This window comes from Rhinolophus ferrumequinum, chromosome 17 (genome assembly GCF_004115265.2).
Source record: "Rhinolophus ferrumequinum isolate MPI-CBG mRhiFer1 chromosome 17, mRhiFer1_v1.p, whole genome shotgun sequence".
Taxonomy (NCBI): Eukaryota; Metazoa; Chordata; class Mammalia; order Chiroptera; family Rhinolophidae; genus Rhinolophus; species Rhinolophus ferrumequinum.
This window is the reverse complement of record NC_046300.1, coordinates 7,338,796-7,363,109: the sequence shown is the minus strand read 5'-3', so window position 1 is coordinate 7,363,109 and position 24,314 is coordinate 7,338,796. Positions and strand designations below refer to the sequence as shown.

At 40.5% G+C, this 24,314-nt stretch overlaps 1 protein-coding gene across 1 annotated transcript in view; it reads right to left on the bottom strand.

The window, feature by feature from the left end:
- PRKAR2A (protein kinase cAMP-dependent type II regulatory subunit alpha) overlaps positions 1–23,553 on the bottom strand; it is a 76,341-nt gene extending 52,788 nt beyond the window's left edge. Inside the window, exon 1 of the mRNA XM_033132502.1 lies at positions 23,003–23,553. Within this exon, the coding sequence (XP_032988393.1) occupies positions 23,003–23,255 (253 nt within the window). The 5' untranslated portion in view covers positions 23,256–23,553. The remainder of the gene's footprint in view (positions 1–23,002) is intronic.
- Between the last annotated feature and the right edge of the window lie 761 nt (positions 23,554–24,314).

The window sequence follows — 24,314 nt, the reverse complement described above, 5'->3', positions numbered from 1 at the left end:
CAGTCCTTTAGTTGCACTAGGAAAAAGAAAAACAATTCTCAAGTCTGTAATCAGCAAACCAGTCTAGACTTCACAATCATTGTACTCTTGCTGGCTTTGGATCTTTGTTCTTCAATGAAGTAAGAATCTGTTATAATAACTGATAATAAACAGGAAGTTGCTTTAACCAGAAAGAATAAAGGCAAAATTTTTGTTAATCTATTAGTAAAGACATCTACATGGGCACATTCATTATCACTGGTTAAATAAAGGCTTATCCTGGACATATTCATTTGCCTTGAAAAATGTATTATATATCCAGTAGGATGAGATGTGACAAAAACCATCACCTCACAAGTAAATATAACTCACCATAATAAAAATCAGTAGTTGTTCCATTGGTTCATAACTTATGTTCTGCTACCATTACCTTTCCATTCCTTGATGGTTAGTGTGCTAATCTATTTAGAACTCCAGAGCAAAACCTCAGACACAGGTGATTTTTAAGACCCACCTTATAAACCTGAAGCCCAACAGAATCAGATGATTGTACATGCCATTCTCAGTATAATGGTCATCTGCTCTCTGCATCTATTTCCCTCTCTCCCACCATTCCAAAATACTCTGAAAATATTCCTGGCTGCCACACTGGCCTTCTCGCCAAGTTCTCTCCCCCCAAGTTCCCTCTCACTTCCAGGTGTCCTCCGAGAATGCTTTCCCCACTACTTTGCTTCATTAACTCCTATTTCAAATGTTGGAATTAAGATAGTGTCCACCTCTCTCCGGGTTACCGCTTCAGGAAAGCCTTACTTGACACGCCTAATGAGGTCAAATCCCTATTACAGTCTCTGAGAAAACCAAGTACGTACCTTTCCTTCCAAGCAGTGATGCCACAGGTGCAATGCTAGAATGATCTAAGTGGTCATTTGGTTAATGCTGGTTTCCCCCCACAGGACTGAGATCTTCCCAAGGAAAAGAACTGAATCTGTTTTTGCTTATCAGTGTATTACTAATGCTTGGCACATGACAGATCTTCAGTATGTATCTTATAACTCAACAACAAAACGACAAATTATCCAATTAAAAAATGAGCAAAGGACTTGAATAGATATATCTCCAAAGAATACATATGAACAGCAAACAAGCACATGAAAAGATGTCATCATTGGTCATTAAGAAAATGAAAATCAAACCTCAATGATATATCATTCCATACCCACGAACACAGCATCAATCTAAAAAGAAGGAAAATGAATGTCGGCAAGGAGAGAAATAGGAACCCTTGAACACTCCTGGTGGAAATGTGAAGTGGTATGGTTGCTGTGGCAAATCATTTGGTGGCTCCTCAAAAAGGTATAGAGAGAGGGGCGGCCAGATGGCTCAGTAGGTTAGAGTGTGAGCTTGGAGCAACAGGGCTGCCGGTTCGATTCCCACATGGGCCAGTGAGCCGCCCCCTCCACAACTAGATTGAAGACAACGAGCTACCGCTGAGCTGCCGGGGCTGGAGGGGAGAGGGGGGCCGGATGGCTCAGCTGGTTAGAGCGCGAGCTCTCAACAACAAGGTTGCTGGTTCAATTCCCACATGGGATGATGGGCTGCGCCTCCTGCAACTAAAGATTGAGGGCAGCTCCTGGACTTGGAGCTGAGCTGCGCCCTCCACAACTAGATCGAAGGACGACTTGGAGCTGATGGGCCCTCGAGAAACACACTGTTCCCCAATATTCCCCAATAAAATAAAAAATAAAAAGTAGAGAGAATTACCAAATGGCCCAGCAATTCCACTCCTACTAAGTACCATGTCTCCCCGAAAATAAGATTGGGTCTTATATTAATTTTTGCTCCAAAAGACACATTAGGGCGTATTTTCAGGGGATGTCTTATTTTTTCATGTGCAACAATCTACATTTATTCAAATAGAGTCCTGTCATCTTCTTCTGGAACACCGTCATAATGTACTAAATGTTTCCCTCTAGCTGACAATCTTAACTGGGGCTTATATTTGGGGTAGGTCTTATTTTCGGGGAAACACGGTATATACTCAGAAGAACTGAAAACAGGGACTCAAATAGATACTTGTTCATTAATGTTCATAGCTGCACTATTCACAATAGCCAAATCTGGAAACAGCCCAAATGTCCATCAATGGATGAACAGATAAACAAATTACAATATATCCATGTAGTAAAATATTATTCAGTCATAAAAAGGAATGAAGTACTGACACATGATACAACTTGGATGAACCTCGAAAAAATGTTAAAGAAGCCAGACACAAAAGCTCAAATACTGTATGATTCATATTCTGAATATGAATTATTTATTTATTGGATACAGGGTGTTCCTTTGAAATGATGGAAAATTTTTGAAACCAGAGACATGGTGGTTGTACAACACTGTGAATGCACTAAATGCTAAATGAATTGTACATTTTAAAACTGTTAATTGTATGTTATGTGAATTTCATCTCAATTTAAAAAATTATGGTAAGTGAAAGAAGCCAGGCTCAAATGACCACATATTATATGATTCTATTTATGTGAAATGCCCAAAACAGGCAAAACTAGAGAGACAGGAAGTAGATTAGAGATTGCCTAGGACTGGGGTAGAAGCAGGGACTGCAACGGGGCACAAGGGATCTTTTGTGGGTAATGAAACGTTCTAAAATTGTGGTGATACATTTATCCATAAAGACGTATGTGCTCCAATGTTCACTGCAGCATTACTCACGGTGGCCAAGACATGGAAACCAAAGTGTCCTTCGATAGATGAATGGATAAAGAAGTGGTACATATACACAATGGAATACTATTTGGCGGTAAGAAAAGATGAAATAAGACCATTTGTGACAACATGGATGGATCTTGAGATTATAATGCTGAGCGAAATAAGTCAGACAGAAAAAGCAGAGAACCATATGATTTCACTGATATGTGGTATATAAACCAAAAACAACAAAAGAACAAGACAAACAAATGAAGAAACAAAAATTCATAGACAGTTTAGGGGTCACCAGAGGGTAAGGGGCGCGGGGGGCTCTAGAAGAGGGTAAACGGGGTCTAATATATGGTGATGGAAAGAGAACTGACTTGGTGGTGAGCACACAATGTGATTTATAGATGATGTAATACAGAATTGTACATCTGAAATCTATATAACTTTACTAACAATTGTCACCCCAATAAACTTCAATTTAAAAAAAAATTGTGCTGATAGCTGCACAACTCTGTAAATTTACTAAAAATAACTGAATTGTACACTTAAAATGGGTGAATTTTATGATATTATAAATTACACCTCAATAAAGTTCTTAAAAATAAACTATTAAAGTCCTCAGCCATGACTCATGGCAGTATTAAATATAAGGAGAATGGGGAGGAAATGAAGCAGAGCAAAGAGCAGAAAAAATATGTAACTTTTTCATTCAATAAATGTTTACTGAACTCCTACCTATATGATAGTCACTGGGATTAGAGAGCAAAACCATCTGTCCTCATGCAGTTTATAATTGTGGTGACAAACAATAAATAAAAACATCCTATAATATAATAAGGCAAAGACCCAATAGGTTCTGAACTATGTTAATGGGGAAAAAAATTCACCATACCCTTTATTCATTTGGGGAGACAGGCAGCTGTAAAACAAAAAGGTTTTACTACTCTACTTAAAGCCTTATGTTCTAGTTAAACTTAAAATTTAACTCTGAAATACGCTTGTTTTTAAACTCTAAGAACTTGTAAACATAGTTGTCTTCTACAGACAGCAAAAACTTGTCTAATCTTGTGTTAGTCAGAGTAATCAAATTGGACATAACACTCTATACCGTGTTTCCCCAAAAGTAAGACCTAGCAGAACAATCAACTCTAATGTGTCTTTTGGAGCAAAAATTAATATAAGACCCAGTATTATATATTATATTATATTATATTGCATTATATTATACCCGGTTTTATATTACAGTAAAATAAGACCGGGTATTATATTAATTTTTGCTCCAAAAGATGCATTAGGGCTGATTAGAGTCCGGCTAGGTCTTATTTTCGGGGAAACATGGTACATATTAAAGCACAAAGAACTAAAGAGAAGAGACAAGGAAGGGGGAAAATTAATTCTGACTGGAAAAGAAGAGTTTCCGACTTCTGGATATAGAAGACAAAAGTCCATTTGAGCAGAGATTTGGGATTCACAGAAGTCTCCCTTGAGATTAATATAACCGCCTGCAATCTCCACAAAGATTTATGCGATTTAGGCAGCTGCTATGAGCCATGTTAAAGGTTCTAAGTAAAGCCGGATAAGATAATGTAGGGAAGTTATCAACAATGTTAACAGTGAAGAGTCACTGAGTAGGGTAGGTATTCAACTGACTTTACAATCCTTTCTCTGCACCCAGAAGGTGAACTGGATTTTGGTTTCCAGTTTCTTTTAAGAAAGGTACATTTTGAATCTTGATTTAAGTTTGGCCTTTTTGCTGATTTTAAACTCTGCAATGCCGTGTTCCATTTATATTTCCATAAAGTTCCGTAAGTCTGATGTGCACCAGAGTGAAGAATCATTGCTATAAATTGATAACAGAAAATCATAGTAGTTGCGCTTCCTCAGCCTTGAAATTGGGATAGCTCTCTAGTAGTCTATATTAGGAAACACCCGGTCCATTTTAGTTTTTTTTTTTTTTTTGAAAAATAAAGTCTAGACAAGAATCGGATCATTTACGTAAAATTAATTTTGATTCAATTTTCTGTGCTTCATCTTGTCACTGGAAGCTCACAGGGATGGCCAAGAGCGGACTCCACCTGGAGCAGCAGTGACCAGGTCCTTGTCTTCACACGAGAAAGAATTCAAGAGCAAGACAGATGCCGGAAAAGCACAGGAAGTTTATTGAAAGGAAAGTACACACTTGAAAGGGAAGTGCGGTTCGTGAACTCAGAGGGAGTCATCCGTTTTATTTTCTAATTTCAAGCTTTGTGTTTTGTAAACATTTAATTATGAATATATATACCATTTAAGATTTTCCCCCCTTCTTCCGCCCCCCCCCCACTCCAGTTCAAGCCAGTTTCTCAGTCTAGTTGTGTAGGACACAGCTCACTGGCCCATGCTGGTGTTAGGAGCCTTGCGCTCCCCTCAGTCGCCGACTGCTCACGGCAGCTCACGGCAGCCCAGCTCCACGGAGAGCCGTTGTTCACAATCTTAGTTGTAGAAGGAGCAGCTCACTGGCCCATGTGGGAATGGAACCAGTGATCTCGGCGTTAGGAGCAAGGTGCTCCAATCACCTGAGCCACCGGGCCAGCCACATTTAAGATTTTTGTTTCTTTTGAAAGCACTAGCATTTAGAGGTGCTATGCTACTTAGAAACTGGAAGATTCTTAGTCCTCCATATACATAAATGCTGCAATTTAGAAGAAGGGGGAGTCATTTTCCATTCTCATTAGTTCATAAACATTATTAATTGCAGCGAAGAGGTACCACCGAACAGACTCTGCTATCTCAGCTGCCCTCTGCACTGATGCAAAGGTGTGAAAAGGCAAATCAGGCTTCTTTATATTCCTTCTCATGCCAGTCATACAGGTGGGGCACTTCCACATTTATCCACATGCAAGGCATACTTTCCAACAGAAATCAGCCTCAGAAAACTGAAAGCCAAAGATCTAAACGAATAATATTCTTTGCACAAGGAATATCTGTCATATTTTCAAATGACAAAAGCTGTACTACCAACCTTTAGTTGAACTGTCGTTCTACAATGTAAGTCATTCATTCTTAATATTTGACAAGACTGGAGAACAAGGCAAGTGTGAGTCATAAGATGTGAAGTCATAAGACAGGTGTACATTCTAGCTTCAGAACTTAACCTAATATTAGAGTTCCAGAGCTTTCTCCTGTGGAGGAAATCATCACATCATGTTGCTTGTTTGCTTGCTGCCGCCCCCACCAGATGATAAGCTGGTGGATTTCGCAGGCAGGAACACACCTGTCCTCTGTATCCCAGCGCCCAACAGAGTGAACATCTGCCCAGCTAAAGCAGGAACACAGAGGGAAGGCTGAAGCCTGCGACAGTGTTCAGCCACCCTTCCCATGGCACCACTCCGTACCCCTTCCTCCTTCGAGCTAGGTAACTGGACTTATCCTTTAAGAGTGGCCTCCTCCAGGGGAAGGGACAGCTGGATGGCTCAGTTGGTTAGACGTGAGCTCTGAACAACAGGGTTGCCAGTTCAATTGCCCCATGGGATGGTGGGTCGTGCCTCTTGCAACTAAGATTGAAAATGGCGGGCCGGCCCGGTGGCTCAGGCGGTTAGAGCTCTGTGCTCCTAACTCTGAAGGCTGCCGGTTCGATTCCCACATGGGCCAGTGGGCTCTCAACCACAAGGTTGCTGGTTCGACTCCCGCACGGGATGGTGGGCTGCGCCCCCTGAAACTAGACCCAGAGCTGAGCTGCGCCCTCCACAATTAAGACTGAAAGGACAACAACTTGAAGCTAAACGGCACCCTCCACAACTAAGATTGATACACTGTTCCCCCAATAAAGTCCTATTCCCCTTCCCCAATAAAAAAAAAAAATTAAATTAAAATAAAGTTAAAAAAAAAAAAAAGTTTAAAAAAAAAAAAAAAAAAAAAATGGCAACTGGACTTGGAGCTGAGCTGTGCCCTCCCCAGCTAGATTGAAGGACAGCTACTTGACTTGGAGCTGATAGGCCCTGGAAAAACACAGTTCCCCAATATTCCCCAATTTAAAAAAAAAAAAAAAAAGAGTGGCCTCTTTCAAACTTGAAGTCTTTGTCCAAACTTGAAGTTTTTGTTGGGCTTCACTCCCAACCCTGCCCCTGCCCAACCCACTTCCAATTTGGCCATAGGATGGGGCCCATGATCCAAGCTGGCCCAGCTGGGCATCCAAGCTGGAAAATCAGTGTTCCCACTGTCCCAGATAACATGCTCCAGAATGGGAACCTGACTCAAGCTAAGCCATGTGAGGTCCTTCACTGGCATATTCCAAACTGAGGACATTAATACAGTCAGGTTCACTGTATTTCAGGGATATGAATTCTAAGATGAATAGAAAAGATTTCCCAACCGATTATAGTTATCACACCAGACACTATAGAAGCTATAAGTCATACACTACAAGTATTTTTAATTTTCACCACCCTTGAGAAGTATCAAGAATCCCCCTTTTAAGAATGAAAATATTGAAGGTTGGTGCTATGACAGAGCAAGGATATAAACTCAGGTCTACCTGATTCCTGTATAAGACAGTTTCTAGTGAATTTAATTGACATGAGTCAGTCATCAAGGGACTGATCATATATGGCTGTATTTAAAGCAGTTACTTTCCGGACCTGAAAAAAGCAAAACAGAAAAACAAACCTTCGAAATGGTGACTCAACTCAAGAGAAACAGTGCTTTTTCATAACATTCCTGCTAGCTCCTAACACTAACTCTTTCACTTGGTCAGCTCTGGTCCTAATCATCACTCATTGGTGTCGTTACAAGGGGGCCTCACAGCACCCACTGCACCCTGCTTCAGCCCAGCTCTCCACCCTGCTTGCCAAGGGTGCAAACACGATGCTGTCCCTGCCCTTTATAAAGCTTTTCAATGGGTCTCCAACCCACAGCATTTCACAAACTTGTGTGGCCACAGAATCATTTTAAAATTGATAGAACACCAGTTGGCACTCACAACATCTATTGAGTGCTTGAATTAGAACAGAGAGAAAAAGGACCTCAGTAATTGATGCAAAACAAAAAAAATTGAACTTTATAATCAAATTTTAAAAAAGATTAGAAAAATTAAGCTATTTTCATTTTCTTACAAACAAAATTTCATGTTACATTTAGAACACAAGACACATGTCACAGACTAGTAACTAAATGGAAATCACACATCATGCTGGTTAGTAAATGTGAGTCATGCAGTAACATGCAGACCCCAAGTCACGTGTGTGCCCATGATACCCCAGAATTCTTAACTTTTAGATTTATATGTGTTTAGAATTTCATACTTTTATATTTAAGAAATATATTTTAGAAGAAAAATTACTCAGTTGTAGCTTTTTTTTAAGTCCTATAACATCTATCACATTCAGCAGGTGGCAAGATAACCTGGGGGTATGTTAAATGCACAATGTATCACAGCTGCTCTCCAGGTCACCTTCAGTGAAGAGTGTTATACAGTACACTGCCCTGTGTTTTATGAACGAGAAGAAGGAATCGAAATAGATGTATCTCATTTGTGTGTGTGTGAATGTGTGTGTATTTTTTAAACAAAACGGTACATCATTTAAAAAAAGTTAAATGTCAGTTCTTAACTTCGGCTATCCATGAGAATCACCTGGAAACTTGTAAAAAATACTGATGCTTGGATTTCACTCTCCTCCATTCCCCTCCCAAATTATGAATCAATTTCTTGGATGCAGGGTTTGAGCATCAGTATTTTTCAAAAGCTTCCAAGGCTGAAAATCATTGCTACAGGGGAGGGAGGAAATCAAGTGGAAGAGACAAGGGGAGAAGTCAGACTTCTCTGACTTTGAAATCACGTAAATATTTTACATAGTTATAAAATTAAACCTGAAAAACAATCCCCCAAATATAAAACAAACTATCTGTCTACTGAATTGGGAGGAGAAGCACACAAAGAACTATTTTAAGTGACTTGATTGGACATCCTAGTGGGATGATATCCCAAAAATAACAAGAACTCAAGAAAATCTTAGTTTTCAGAAATCATACTGTTAGGGAGCATTTGAGATCTTGCTTCTCAGCATATGTATTTAGTTTTGGCTCAAATAAACTCTTATAAAAATTTTTAAAAAGAATGAAATACCATTACTCTTATGATTCTGAGACTGTTAGGTATGCATTTTGGGATGAAGAAAATGAGAAATTATGTTATTGAATGCTGGGATTTTCTGGCATTAGAGAAAGGATATACATTAAGTAGTAAAAATGCTCTCGTCCTGAATTTAACTGGAAATATGACTAACCCCAGGAGCAATGAGCACCCCTGCCATCCAGATTGTGGTCTCCACTATTTTTGCCTAAAAGGAAATAGCGCCCCTTGAAGAAATTGCTGATTCCTGGTCTGGAGCTAAAGATATAATAAAACTGGAAAATCTTCTACCAAAAATAAAGCATGTATAAAAGACTCCAAGGGTCATGTCATAACAAATTAGATGGATACTTGAAGAGGTTCCCACTACACAAATAAGGGATAACATGAGCATCAAGTAAGAACAAAATGGCAATGGACTAAAACAGTCAGACACAGTTAAATCCTTCAGTGAGTTTATATTGACTTTTTTTTTTTTTTTTTTTTTAGATTTCATTGGTCATCTTTGGAAGATGTTAGAAAACCAACTTATTATTCTGAACATAGGTAAATAAAAGGAAAGACTCAAGCATTTATCCTGATTTTCCTGAATAAACTATTCCACAGGGTAACCTAAGAGTTAATAAAGGGAAGTTTTTCTTTACAAAATATTCTAGCTAATGAATGAGGAAGGAATGATAGAATTAGAACGTCATTTGCAACCCCAGTGAATTAATGGATACAGTTTAAGCAATATCAACATGATCACCAGCATCATAAACGAGAGATCAGTCAGCTTTATTATGTGCCTTCTAATAGAAAACGCATCAACAGCTATGAAATAGTTGCAGGGACAAACCTGAATCTGAACAAGCCTGTACAGCAATGGTTCTCAACTTCACGGTACATGAGAATCGTCTGGATGACTAGTCAAAACACAAACTGCAGGGACCCATCCTCAGAGTTTCTGGTTGAATAGGCCTGGAGTAAGGCCAAGAATCTAACAAATTTCCCAGGTTGATGCTAATGCTTCTGATCCTAGAACCTAACTTTGAGAACCAATGTTCTAGATCTAGTATGAATTTAGAGGAAAAACAGGAGACAAAGAAATTCTGATACAAACATGGGATGCAATTGGCAAACTCTACATTGTAAAAAAATCTATAAAAATTTTCTTCTACAAATAAGTTTCAAAGGATGAGAGAGAGAGATCCTAGAGACTAAAAGAGACTTAGACAAAGCAGCCAAATGTAATTTATGAGCCATCTTTGAGGATGTATGGAGAAGTTTGAACAGATTGAATATTTGATACTAAGGAATTATTGTCAATTATCTTATATGTAATAAAAGGTTTGTGGGTATATTTTTAAAACTTGTCATAAGAGATATAAACTTAAATACTTACGAATAAAATTATTTCTGGAATTTTTTTTAACAATCTGGAAAGAGGGAAGTTTGACTAGAAACGATTCATGAGCTGGGGCCAGCTCATGCCAGGTCAGGAAAACTGATTTTGAGAATCTTTTCCCAATTCCTTCTTCAGTGAAATTGTGTTGGTAGTTTGAAACTGGCATGGTAAATACACAGGAAAATACTCCCCAAGGGGAATTGGCTAACACTACAAATCAGAACCTATTGCCATTCTATCACTGGCCATGAGTTAATGACGTTGGGTGTTGAGTAGATGGAAGTTTATTACCTTATTCTTCTAACTATTGTCAATAATTGACATTTTCCATCCTACAAAAGGTAGAAAAGAAAACCATCATTTCTGGGAGGGGAGGTGGAACCAGTGGACAGGGTGATTCTGATACTGGTAGTTCATTTACCCACTCTTTGCAAAGCGAGGCCCTAACACATACATCCAGCCAGTAAACACAGTCACTTATTCTGAAATAACCACTGTCACCCATAACCCCCTGCCCTACAACACTAGTAGGTTTGACATCTCTCTGCTCCTAAAGTACCCACTGCCTAAAAGACCTATCACCAATTCAGCTCCAACATCCAAGATTCAGAGAAGACAGCTCCATTCCAAGGGCTGAGCACTTCTTCTCTATCAGAACACAAAAATCTCGTGTGTCTGGTACATCACATTAAAAGTTCCCTTCCTGCCACTTTTTGTCTTGTAAAGACCTTAGCACACATAGACACTAAATATAAATGGACTGAATAAACGATTTTCTTTTACCCAGTCTGGAAAGGAATAAAAGCCATGTCCCGTTCTGGTGGTGTATATCCTCTCATCAACTCACATCTGGCCACCAATTTAAGTAGAATTATAATAGAAATATAAAACCATCCTCACACTAACCAGTGTACTTCAATATAATTCTGACGCTAACCACCCAGAGTAGCATCAGACTCCACAGTTAAGACATGGTCCCCAATGCTTCAAATACCAGCTGCACTTTGGGGGTCCCTGGGCCTCCCACATTTCTGACCAATGGGCTATAAATTCAGAGGTTCCCACAACTCCTTAGGTTTGATTTGCTAGAACTCACAAAACTCTGGAAAGCACTACACTTACAATTACAGTTTTATTATAATGGGTACAAATCAGTACCAGTCAAATGAAGAAGTACATAGATGAGGTGTGGAGTCCTGAGCACTGAGTTTCCACGCCCTCTCCTCATGGAATCAGGGCACGTCACTCTCCAGCACATAAATGTGTTCACCAACCAGGAAGTCAAAACTCCATCGAGCTTTGGTGTTCAGAGTTTTTGTTGGGGTTTTATTCCATAGGCATGATTGATCGAATCATGGGCCACGTAAGTAAATTCAAGCTCCAGCCTCCCTCCTTCCCCCAGAGGTCAGACTAGCGCAAAGCCCCAATCCTCTAATTGCCTGGTTGCTCTGTGGTGACCAGGCCCCATCCTGAATCACCTCATTAACATAAAATCAGATGTGATCCAAGGTGCTCATGAATAACAGAAAGACTCCTATCTCTTAGGAAATTCTAAGAGTTTTAGAAGCTCTGTGCCAGGAATCTGGGACAGAGGCCAGGCACATTCTTTATTGTATAACAAAAATAAACTGTTAAAACTCCCTAGCTAATTTACAAAAATAAAGAGAAACATAAAAAAAGATATCCAAGGCCACTGATGTCCACTCATTTTAGGGGCACTAAATCCCATTCTTATTTATTAGCATTTCAGATAATATTGATCTACTAGACTATACAATATTTTAAAAATTTAGTGTGCATTCAAGTTAACCGTAATCCGAGAATTATCTAGTAATCCCGAGGAAAAAACCCTGGAGCATCACCAACCAGATGTGGCTTCTCTTTTGTGAGTTAAGAAATCAACCCATTAGTTGAGCATTAGACACTTGGTATGGTAATGGCAAGACTAATCACCTGCCCTGCCAATGCTCATGGATTCACCAAACAAAAAAGCCTCAATAATCTTTCCCAAAGAGCCATCAAAAACATCACAAAAGGGGATAATGTCTATATACAGCATGAAGCACATCCTCTTCTCATAATTTCACTTTTCTTTAAAAATACTGGATGCCTCAAAAAACAAAAGTGCTTAATAATAACATTGCAAACTGAACAATAATTCTCCAGCCACTAGTTTATCCAAAAAAAATCTTTATCCAAATTTCTACATTATTAGTCACCGCCTTCACACATGATATCTTGTGGGTAGCACATCTTAAACTGTTGCTGACAAATTCCCATGGCGGGGACTGAGTAAAACTCAAGCCATCTATTTTTAGATTCATTTAAATGGAACCTCAAATGCAAAAGAAATAATACAAACTAAAAGTTCTAGTTACCAGGCTCTGAACACTCCTACCTTTTTCTTAATTCCAAAGAGTCATACACTAAATTTTACACTAAACAAGAAAAATTACATGAGAAATATGTATTGTGAAAATACAATATACGAGAACAGTCCTGGCAGACCACATGTTTTTAGAGACAAAAACAAATAGCTATGCCAGTACTTATTTTCATTCCTGGGGCACCATCATTTAACATGATTACAAAAGGACTCTTTCATGAGCAAAATATTGCCCCTATTATTTTCCTTCAAGTTGCTTTTTATTTGAATAGAAGTCTTGATCCATTTTTACTGTGTAAACATTTAATCTTGAAAAAAATCTCTCATCCTTCAACAGCTGTAAACTAAGGATATTCTGTGCCAAAGACAATGAAAGCAAGCTCTTCAGTCTCCAGAATGGTCAAATATGCCCAACCAGTCCTTGCCCACATATTATGCTTTGATGGCCCCAAATGCATTTGGTCCTTCAAATGAGAACATTTCAAAGGCTGCCTGCAGATTATAGAAAATGCATAAGCAAAGCTCCGTTTTTGTATTAACACTAGAGTGAACCTTTTGTGTTCCGTGAATAAGTGTCCTCTAATTTTTTTTAATAATCATATTTCCTTAGGAAGGGCCACCAGACAGACAGAGCCCACCTTTTCTCTTGTGTTTGGAAAATAATTTCTTCCACACAACCCATTCTCATCGTCACTTTCAAAAAGGGCAGGAGGCTTGTGAGTTTTACCGCCATCCGGCAGTAAAAGCTTGGAAGGAAGGAGAAGACTGCATATGTTTTAGCTGCACAGTGGAGAACGGGGTCCCTCAGGAGCAGCGACTCTAACACATTCTCGCACCCGGAAGCTGAGGAGTCACCCCAGGGAAGACAGGCCCCAGGAGCCCCACCAAAATCACAGACGTGTTAATCATGATGTGATGAACACAGGATTTACAAGGTCTCTCTCAAAGCAAAAACTAGGACCAGGAGAAGCAGTGATTGATTCATAGTACCACATACTTACTGTCTATTTGGCTGTTTGTCCTTTGCTGAAATAAAAAGTTTGTGAGCAGATCACTGAGGGACATCATTCTTTTTCATAAATTAAAAATATTTTAACATCAGAAGCAAAGCAAAAGAAGCAGCAGGAATCTTCTGCATTTTCAATTAAGCATCTCCATCAAAAAACCAATCCAATGATAAGTAAATCACTTAACTGTTGATTTTAAATATCTGGCTGTCTCCAGAAACCAAGTGACTATTACATTATTACAATGCTTCACATATTTTTTCATCATAATGCTGATTTTTAATTGCTTTCATTTTTTCAAGAAAGTAACTAAGAAGTTTATAAGAGCAACAAATGAAAAATTTCCAACCAATAAAATCATCCAGAAATAACAGCTCATCTCTCCTCACATATTGAAGTTTTGAGATTTGAAAGAGGTCTCAATAAGCTGCCTTTTCCTTCATTTCTAGATAAAAGATTCTGTATGGAATAGTTGATATATTTTTAAAAGAAACCCCCGCAAAAAGGTCTAAATTATATAAACCTTTAAAAGAAATGCATTTGTTTCTCTTTCATATATCCATGGCATTCAACATGGCCACTAGACAGATAAGCCAGAAAAATCAATAATTTGTTTCAAAGAGATAATTTTCCCTTAGCTTAAACATTCATATTTATCAGATTTAAGTAAGTAAAAGAGAAGGCCTTGAATCAAGGGCATAAAAGAGTACAACCTTAAATTACCCTTTAAATAACTGCTAAGACAAATAACCTTTCTTTCCAGGTTTTGAATACGAGGCGTCCCCACTTACTCCCTCCGTTCTAACCACTCGCCCATTCTAGGACCTTGCTCCGTTAGCTGCTACTCTCCACTGGCTCCTTCCCCTTGGCACATGAACATGACTCTACCTTAACCAGAAACATTCCCTCATATCGACCTCTCTTTCAGCTACCACCCAGTCAGTTCTTCACTTCTTCACAAATATTCCCCACCCCATCTGAATCTTCTGCGGGTGGACACACACACACACACACACACACACACACTCCCTCACCCACCGACAATACACCTCTTCCACCACACAATCCAACTGGAGCCTCAGTCTCTGAGAAGTACCACTGAGTCCAACCTCGTCATCACAGGCCTGACCTGACCTCTCCATTGCTTCCAACACTGCTGACCAACCATAGACCCTTAGCACTCATCTCTGTGCTCCCACACTGGGCTGTGCTCTGCCGTATCAGTCTCCAAAATCAGCTCCTCGGTCATTCATTCACTCATTTACTCAACAAGAGATTTTGAAGTATCCTCTATGGGTCAGGCTAAATGCTGAGCACTGAGATAAAACAAAGAACAAGACACAAAGCTCCTCATTGTCACAGAGCTTCTGTTCTATTGAGAGAAAAACAACAAAAAACGAGAATTTTAAATCATTACTAGAGCTCTAAAGTAACCACTTGGGGTGCTATTGAGCCCCAACAACAGAGGGACCCACTCTAGGCAGGAAAAGCTTCCCTGAAGCTGAGGCCTAAAGGAAGAGAGGAGCCAGCTGGTCAGAGCCAGGGGTGAGGGATTCAGGAATGGCCAACAGCAATCACAGACTACTTGGGGAGAGAAAGAGCCTGGCAAGTGTAGAAACAAGCTTAGCAGGAGGAAGGGGTAGGGCTGGAGAGAGAAGGGAGAGAGAAAACAGGGACCAAGTCTTGCAGGACTGTGGAAGATATGTGGATTTGATTCCACTTGCAATGAGGGGATTTAAACTGAAGAGTGAAGTGATCTAATCTCCACTGTTAAAAAAAATCTCTCTGGCTACTGGGTGGAGAATGGATTGGAGCGGGCAAGGCATCTAAGATAAGAAACTTCTGTGGTTGTCCAAGCAAAAGAGGAGAGCTAGGGTACGGACAAAGAAAAAGCAGATGGGTGTTTATACCCAAAGAACAGCAACAAAAGAAAAAATAAGATTAATTGGGCTTTATCAAAATTTAGAACTTGTGTGCTTTAAGAATGTAAAAATACAAGTGGGAGAAAATATTTGCAAATCATGTATCGGGTAAGGGACTAGTGTCCAAAACATATAAAGAACCCTTACAATTCAACGACAAAAAGACAAATAATCCAATTAAAAAATGGACAAAGGGCTTGGATAGACATTTCTCCAAAGATGATATACAAATGGACAACAAGCACATGAAAAAATGTTGAACATTAGTCATTAGGGAAATATGAATCAAAACCACAATAAGATACCACTCCACACTCATCATCAAAAAGACAAGTGTGGGTGGGGCAGGGGCGGCCGGATGGCTTGGCTGGTTAAAGCGGAGCTCTTAACAATACCGTTGCCAGTTCGATTCAGCAATAAAAAAGAATGAAGTACTGATACATGCTAAAATGCAGATGAACCTTGAAAGCATTATGCTAAGTGACAGAAGCAAGACAAAAGGTCACACATATTGTATGATTCCATTTGCCAGAACAGGTAATCCACAGAGATAGAATCCAGACTGGTGGTTGCCGGAGGTGGGGGGAAGAACAGCAGAGAACAGAGAGAAACTGCGTAACGGGTGACCGGTTGTACTTTGGAGTGATGGAAATATCTCAGAGCTGGATAGAAGTGTTGTTGTACAACACTGTGAATGTACTAAATGCCTGTTCACTTTAAAATGGTGAATTTTGTTATGTGACTTTCACTGCAAAAAATTTTTTTAAAAGACAATAACAAGTGTTAGACAGGATGTGGAGAAACTGGAACCCTCATACATTCCTGCTGGGAATGTAAAATTGTGCACTGTGGAAAACAGTTAAACACAGAATTACCATATGACCCAGCAATTCCACTCCTAGGTATATACCCAAGAGAAATGAAAAGAGTACTTTAGAATGGGAAAACAGTAAAGCTTATGTATATTCTTCCACAATAAAAGATTCCTTATGACAACTATGTAGAGAAATTTTTAAATGCTGTAAACACAGAACCAACCGGCTCAAACTGGTCCTATCCAGTTTCTAGTGTCTAGAAGACACTAGAAGTCTAGTGTCTAGAAGACACGGAACCAAATCTTCTGCCTTAGAAGTAACACTAGTGAATACCACTCACAAGTAGTATTTGTGAACCATGAACGGCTCCCCGCCACGGAACCAAAAGACTGGGACCTGACCAGAACGGTGGGACGTCACCATAACCCTTTTAGGCACGAAGGGTCCATTGTTGAAAACCCTTAAGATCCGGCCCTGAGCCCTGGATGGGGGAGGCTGATTCGAACCTTGCCTCCTGTCTCCTTGCCAGCCAAACTCTCAAATAAAAGCTTTTCTTTTCTCAAAAGCCGGTGCCATCGTACTGGCTTCTATGGTATCTGGCAGCCAGCCACTGCTCAGTAACATGCTTACAGCCTTTTTTGTGAAAAATAAAGAATAAGGCAAGACAAAAACAAAAGGCAGTCCAGGCATGAAGTAGTATGAATAGTATGATGGCAGTAACTCCAGCCTAGAGTCAAACCCTGCCTATTATATGATGTGGGTAATCTCTAGGCCTCAATTTCCTCAGTTGTAAAATGGAGAGAATTACAATTCCTACCTTAAAGAATTTGAAGGATTGAATGACATAATACAAATAAACTGCTGAACACTAGTACAGAACGAAGGCTTAATAAATGCCAGTTACCCTTACTGCATAACTGTATTTATGGTTACGAGATGTAAAACGTATGCCCATGATATGAAGAAACCGCTTACCACTTAATCTAGTTGATGGGATACACAGGGTGTCCACTTTGTAAACAATCAAGCAGCACATTTAGGATTTGTGCGCCTTTTTGCATTTTACTTCAAAAAAAGTTCACTTAACTGAAAAGGTGATGCACAACACTGTGAATGTACTTAATGCCACTGAATTGCACACTTAAAAACTGTTAAAATGGAAAAGTTTACATTATGTATATTTTATCACAACTTAAAAAAGGGAAAAGAACGTGTAGAGAATGGATAGGGTAGAGGAGAGATGAGCTCAGCTGGATCCAACTGTAAAGCAATAAAAGCCAAACCCAAGGCAGAGACAATGCGAAAGGAAAAGATGGGAGAGGCAGGCAATAGAAAGAGAGAGAGAGAGATGAGATAGGGACAGAGATAGGGACAGAGACAGAAATAGAGATAGACTCACTCCTGGGTTTCTTGCTTCAGGAACTAGAGGAAACAGAGCTGTGTGACAGGTAAGCTAATGACATTGGTTTCAGGCATTCTGAGTTTGACAGATGAACGAAAGATGACCAGCTGGCAAGATAAGCATCAATAGGTGTCTTAGCAGAGAAAGTTCTGACCTGCAGTTTTGACGATTCAGACTCAAGGCAGTAAAAACTGCTCAGGAAGAGAGTTGCTCACTGAGGGAGCAAAAGTAAACTAAATTCCAGGGATCACCAACCAGCATTTAAAGGGCAGAAAGGAGGCCAAGTGGTGGATGGAAACCCAAGGAAATGATGACATGGACGCCCAGCAGGGAGAGAGTTTCAACAGGGGGTGTTCAACAGTGTCAAATCCTGCTGAGATGCAGGCCTGTGAACTGCAGGAATATTATTAGCCATTACCAAATAAGTGTGGACCAAGTCCTACATGCAGTAAAAAATGCTGGGGGGAAATCCTCAGGAATCCACTAAAAAACTATTCGAACTAATGAACAAGTTCAGTAAGGATGCAAAATACAAGATCAATATATAAAAAATTAACTACATTCCTATACACTTGTAATGAGCAATCTGAAAATGCAATTAAGAAAACAATTCCCTTTACAATAGCATCAAAAGGAATAAATTACTGAGGAATAAATTTAACAAATTTAACAAAAGTTCAAAACCTATACTCTAAAACTATAGAGTATAATTGTTCTTTAATTTCTAAATTAAAGATCTAAATAAATGGAAAAACATCCCACATTCATAGATCAGAAGACTTGACACTGTTAAAAGGGCAATACTCTCCAAATTAATCCACATATTCAATGTAATCCCTAGCAAAATCCCACTTGGATTCGATGCAGAAATTGACAAGCTAATCCTAAAATTCATATAGAAAGTTAAAGGACCCAACATAGCCAAAATAATTTTTTAAAAGAACAAAGTTGGAGAACTCACACTCCCTGATTCTAAAACTACTATAAATCTACAGTAATCAAGACAGCATAGTAGTGTCATACAGATAGATATATAGATCAGTGGAATACAATTGAGAGTTAGAAACAATACTCTCCAAATCACATTTACAGTTAATTGACTTACAACAAGAGTACAAGACAATTAAATGGGAAAAGAACAAATAATGCTGTAACAACTAGATATCCACACATAAAAGATAAAGTATCTCACACCTTACACATTAAATAATTCAAAATGTACCAATGGCCTAAAGGAAAGAGCTAAAACTATAAAACAAAGAAGAAAACACAGAGGTTAATCTTCAAGGCCTTGGATTTGGCAATGGATTTGACACCTAAAGCACAAACAAAAGAAAACAATACATTGGACACCATCGAAATTAAAAACTTTTGTGCTTCAAAAGACAGTATCAAAAATGTGAAAAGACAACCCAATGAATGAGAGAAAATATTTGTAAATCATATATTTGATAAAGAACTTGTTTATAATATATAAAGAAGTCTTGCAACTCAATAATAAAAAAACAAATAACCCAATTAAAAAGTGGACAAAAAACCTGACTAGACATTTCTCCAAGCTACACACATGCCCAACAAACACATGAAAAGATGCTCAACATCATTAGGGAACTGCAAAGCAGAACTACAATGAGGTATTACTTCCCACCCACTAGGTTGGCTACAATAAAAATGTAAGTGTTGACAAGAATGTGGAGGAATTAGAGCCCTCAATACACTGCTGGTTAGAATGTAAAATGGTGCAGCCATTTTTGGAACAGTCTGTCAACTCCTCAAAAGCTTACCACACGGCCCAACAATTCTACTCCTAGGTATATATATACCTGAGAAATGAAAATATGTATCTACACAAAAACTTGTACATATGAATGTTCAGAGCAGCATTATTCATACTAGTCAAAAAGTGGAAACTGGGGAGTCCAGATGGCTCAGTTGGTTAGAGCACGAGCTCTCAACAGGGCTGCCGGTTCAATTCCCGCATGGGATGGTGGGCTGCGCCCCCTGCAACCAAGCTTGAAAACGGCGACTGGACATGGAGCTGAGCTGTGCCCTCCACAACTAGACTGAAGGACAACGACTTGGAGCTGATGTGCCCTGGGGAAACACACTGTTCCCCAATATTCCCCAATAAATTTTTTTAAAAAATGTGGAAACCATCTAAATGTCCATCAACTGAAAAATCAATAAACAAAATGTGGTGTATGCATACAGGGGGAAAATACTCAGCATAAAAAAGAAATGAAGTACTAATTTTTGCTACAACATTGATGAACTGTGAAAACATCATGTTAAGCGAAAAAAGCCAGGAGCGTAAAACCATATATTGTTTTATTTGAGTTACATGAAATATCCGTGATAGACAAACCTATAGAGACAGAAAGCAGAGATTAGTGGTTGCCTATGGCTAAAGGGAATGGGGGTGTTAGCAAGTGATGTCTAAAGTGTACGGGGTTTCTCATTGGGGTGATGAAAATGTTCTGAAATGGACTATGGTGATGGTTGCACAGATCTGTGAGCATACGTAAACCACTGGATTATATGCTTTAAATGGGTGAATTATATGTTATGTGAATTCAATCTCCATTAAGTTGTTACCAAAAAATAAGTAATAAATAAATAAAATAAAATGCTGGGAGACCCACAAGTATAAATGTTTTATACTTACAGAAGTGAATCAAGTCTGAATGTTAATTTACTGTTCTTATGAGGATTCGGTTAGAGTAACTTACTAATAAATCTGAACTCTTTAGGCTTTCCCAAGAGTTAAATACTCATCAAAATACTTCATACTTGGTGTGCTGTTTGATATCAAAACTGTTCATAGAAACTCTATACTCATTAAACAATAACTCCCATTACCTGCTCCACCAGTCCTTGGCAACCTCTTTCTATTTTCTGTCTCTATGAATTTGCCTATTCTAGGTACCTCATATAAGCGGAATTGTACAATGTTTGTAATTTAGTGTCTAGCAAATAGAGTAGCATAATGTTTTCAAGGTTCATCCATGTTGTAGCATGCATCAGAGTTTCATTCCTTTTTAAGAATGAATAGTATTACATTGTATGTACCATAGGCCACATTTAGTTCGTCCCTCCATCAGTTGATAGGACACTACCTTTTGGCTATAGTGGATAATGCTGCAGTGAACACTGGCATACAAGTATCTGTTTGACTCCGTTATCAATTCCGGTGGGTATATATACATAGCAGTGGAATTGCTCGATCATATGGTAATTCTGTTTAACTTTTTGAGGAACCACCAAACTGTTTTCCATAGCAGTCAGACCAATTTACATTCCCACCAGCAATGAGTAAGGGTTCCAACTTCTCTACATCCTCACCAACACTTGCTATTTTCTCTTTTTTCATAACAGCCATCCTCATGAGTGTGAAGTGGTATCTCATTGTGTGCTATGCTTTAGTCTGTTATTTGGAAATAGATGTTCACCTTGTGTTGATTTCTATAATTATATGTAGCACAGCCACTTAAGAGCTATAAACAAAACACATTTAAATGCTGGAAAAATAAAGCGCAGGGTTACAAAGATCTGGGTCCACTCGATTTTGAAAAAGGTATCAAAAATAACAAAGAATGAAGACATAACACAAAATTTATCAACTCCATTTTACTTATCTGGGACTAATTTCTGAAGTTTTGTGTAAATAAAAACTGTTGCAATTGGTGTTCATGCTCACCAGATGGGAGGGGGTTGGGTGAAAAAGGTGAAAGGGATTAAGAAGTACAAATTGCCAGTTATAAAAATAGTCACGGGGATATAAAGAACAGCACAGAGAATATAGTCAGTAATATTGTGGTAACTATTCATATATATGGTGGCAGATGGGTACTAGACTTATGGGGTGATCACTTTACCCCATATTGTACGCCAACTGTAATTGAAAAATAAATTTTAAAAAAGAAACAAAAGACCAGAAAAAATACTGTCACAAAGCACGTTACAGCTTTGTGATTTGTAGATATGACAATGAAACAAACGTAGGAGTCATTCCTACGTTTTAAAACACATTTACCCCTGGGAAATTGTTGTCACTGCCCCGTTTTAAAGATAAGTAAATCTGAAACCAAACAGGTTTGACAACTTGTCTTAGACCACAAAGCAAATCTGTCGCAGAGATTTGGGAAATAACAATTTCTGATTCCCAGGTTTAGGGTGAAAACCCCAATAATTTAATGTGCAGTAAGTTAAGGGAAGCATGGAAGAGCAATTTCTACTCTTTGCATGAATAAACTCAGGGAAGTTGTCTAGAACACTGAAGCTTACAACAGCAACGACCGATAATTAACTCCTTGCCATCATGACTTAATGTGGATTCAACTCAGAACTAGTTTTTCTTTTTCAGTATGGTCTAATAACACTAAGTTTCTAACTTTATCTCTCAAATGTTTTCATTGTTTTGTTAAATTTTGGCTGTTCAAAAGTAAAGAAGTCTATTGTTAAATTGACAAAGCCTATGTTGAAGCAACCAAGGTATATGGAATTGCTTTTTGACAACCTTGCTGAAATCAGACATAGAAAATGTTCCTTGTTTTCTTTCCTGCACCCCATATGCTAAAGAAGACAGTTACTGTTTACCCTCACCAAATTTGATCCAATTCTTTTAGCCAAATTACAAACTATAAATATTCCCAGAGTCCATATTTTAAGAAATGCATACTCAAGTAGGCAGGGGTAAAATGACCTTACTGGGATTTGCTTTAAAAAAAAGCTTCAGTAAAGGGAAGGAAAAAAAAAGCTACTATAGATGAACCATTTGTGACACATTTAAACTGTTGCATGTGGGTGATGGCATCTAGGGGTTCATTTCATCTTTTCTAATTTTGTCTATGCTTGAAGTTTTCTCCCAATAACTTTTCACCAAATAATTTTCCAAACAGTTATCGTCCTGGTTATTCAACACGAGTCAGGGGATGTTCTTATCTTCGGAACGAAACCGTGCGAAGGGTCTCTAGCCGAAGCGAGGGCTCCTCCAGCAAAGCGAACGCGAGCTCCGCGCCACCACGCGGGCCAAAGAAGCGCACGTTTCCTTCGAGGCTGAATTAGACAACTCACTCCGTGCGCTCCTAGGCTCGGGGCACCGAGGAGCTCAAGGAAGAGGCGCACGCGAGGCTCACGCCGGCGGCTCGGGGAGCCCCGACATACTCCGCTCCAAGGTCTCCGCCCGGGGTGGTTGGCTTGGACCCTCGCAGCCCCTCTAGCCCTCCAAGACCCTCTGCCCCGCGCCCTCCGTCCCCCCACCCGCAAACCTCGGCCCGGCCCGCCGCCTACCGTCCAGGTCCTCATCGTCCTCGGTCTCGCTGTCCCCGTTCTCGTCGGCGACAAGGCCAGGGCTGGGCTCTAGACCCTGGCAGCCGGAAGGAGGGGTGGCGGGCGGGCTGGAGGCTTGGGCGCGGGCCTCGCGCAGGCGGGTGAAATAGTCCACCGCGAAGTCGACGAGGTCGGGCGGCTGCTGCCGCAGCACCTCCACCGTGTAGCCCTGCAGCAGCTCCGTGAGCCCCCGCGGGATCTGGATGTGGCTCATGCCGGCGGCGACCGCGAGGACTGGCTGGCGGGTCCGGGCCGCCGGCGGCCACTGCCTCCGCGCTCCCTCACGCCGGCCTCTCGCCCCGCGCCCGCGAGGTCTCCTCACGCGCGACCCCGGTCAGGCCTTCCTCGCGCCGCGCCGCCCTTCGGCCGGCTGTGCGTTTCCGGGCCGCACGATCCTACCCTAGCTACCGCCGGCCTGGTGCCGCCGCCGCTGTCACTGGGCAGCCGCCGCCGCCGCCGCGGGGACCGACGAGCTGGCAGGCGGGACGGCGGAGCAGGAGCCCGGGTTGTGACGCACGCGGGCGCGGGCGTGCGCGCCCCCGCCGAGCGCCGGCCCTCAGTGCGCGTGCGCCGCTGAGCCGCCCGCCCGCTCTGGCCAGTCCCTGGTGGAGGAGCTGGAATGAGGGCTCTACCGGCCAAGAGGAGTCGTCAGTGCTTCTTACCTAGTCATGAAGACCTTTCATTTATTCTTTCAATACATGCCAAGAGCCTCTTGTTTGCCAGCACTTACTGGGCGTCAGGGACACAGTCCAGAGCAAGATGCAGGAACACATTACCTCCTCAGTGTGGTTCTGGCTGTGGTGGAGAGCAAGAGGGCCCACTTGAGGGGTGACACATTCAAGTTGACTTTGAGGCCTGAGCAGGATTGGACCACAAGAAGATCAGGAGGAAAGCCATCTGAGCATAGTGGACAGTGAGAGCAAAGGCATGGGCCACCCTGGCACTGGGTGGGAGGGTGGAATGACCGTAAGACCCTCAGAAGTCTGGCAGGAGGTCTGTGAGATGTCAAACGGTGAAGGCCTTGAAGATAGTAGGAGTTTCAATGACACCGTAATTTGGGAGCCACAGGCAAAGAAAGAAGCTGAGGAGCTCACTAGGACAAGCATGTACCTTGAGAAAAGGGAGTAAGTCCCATAGCAAGAACCACCTCTGTGCCTGTTCACCCTGTTGAGCACTCCAACCGGAATTCCCAGGACTAGGTCGGTGCACCCCATCGCACCCCACACTCCACGCTGGGTCCTGGGCCAGCACTGCTTGATGGTGTTGAGCAGAC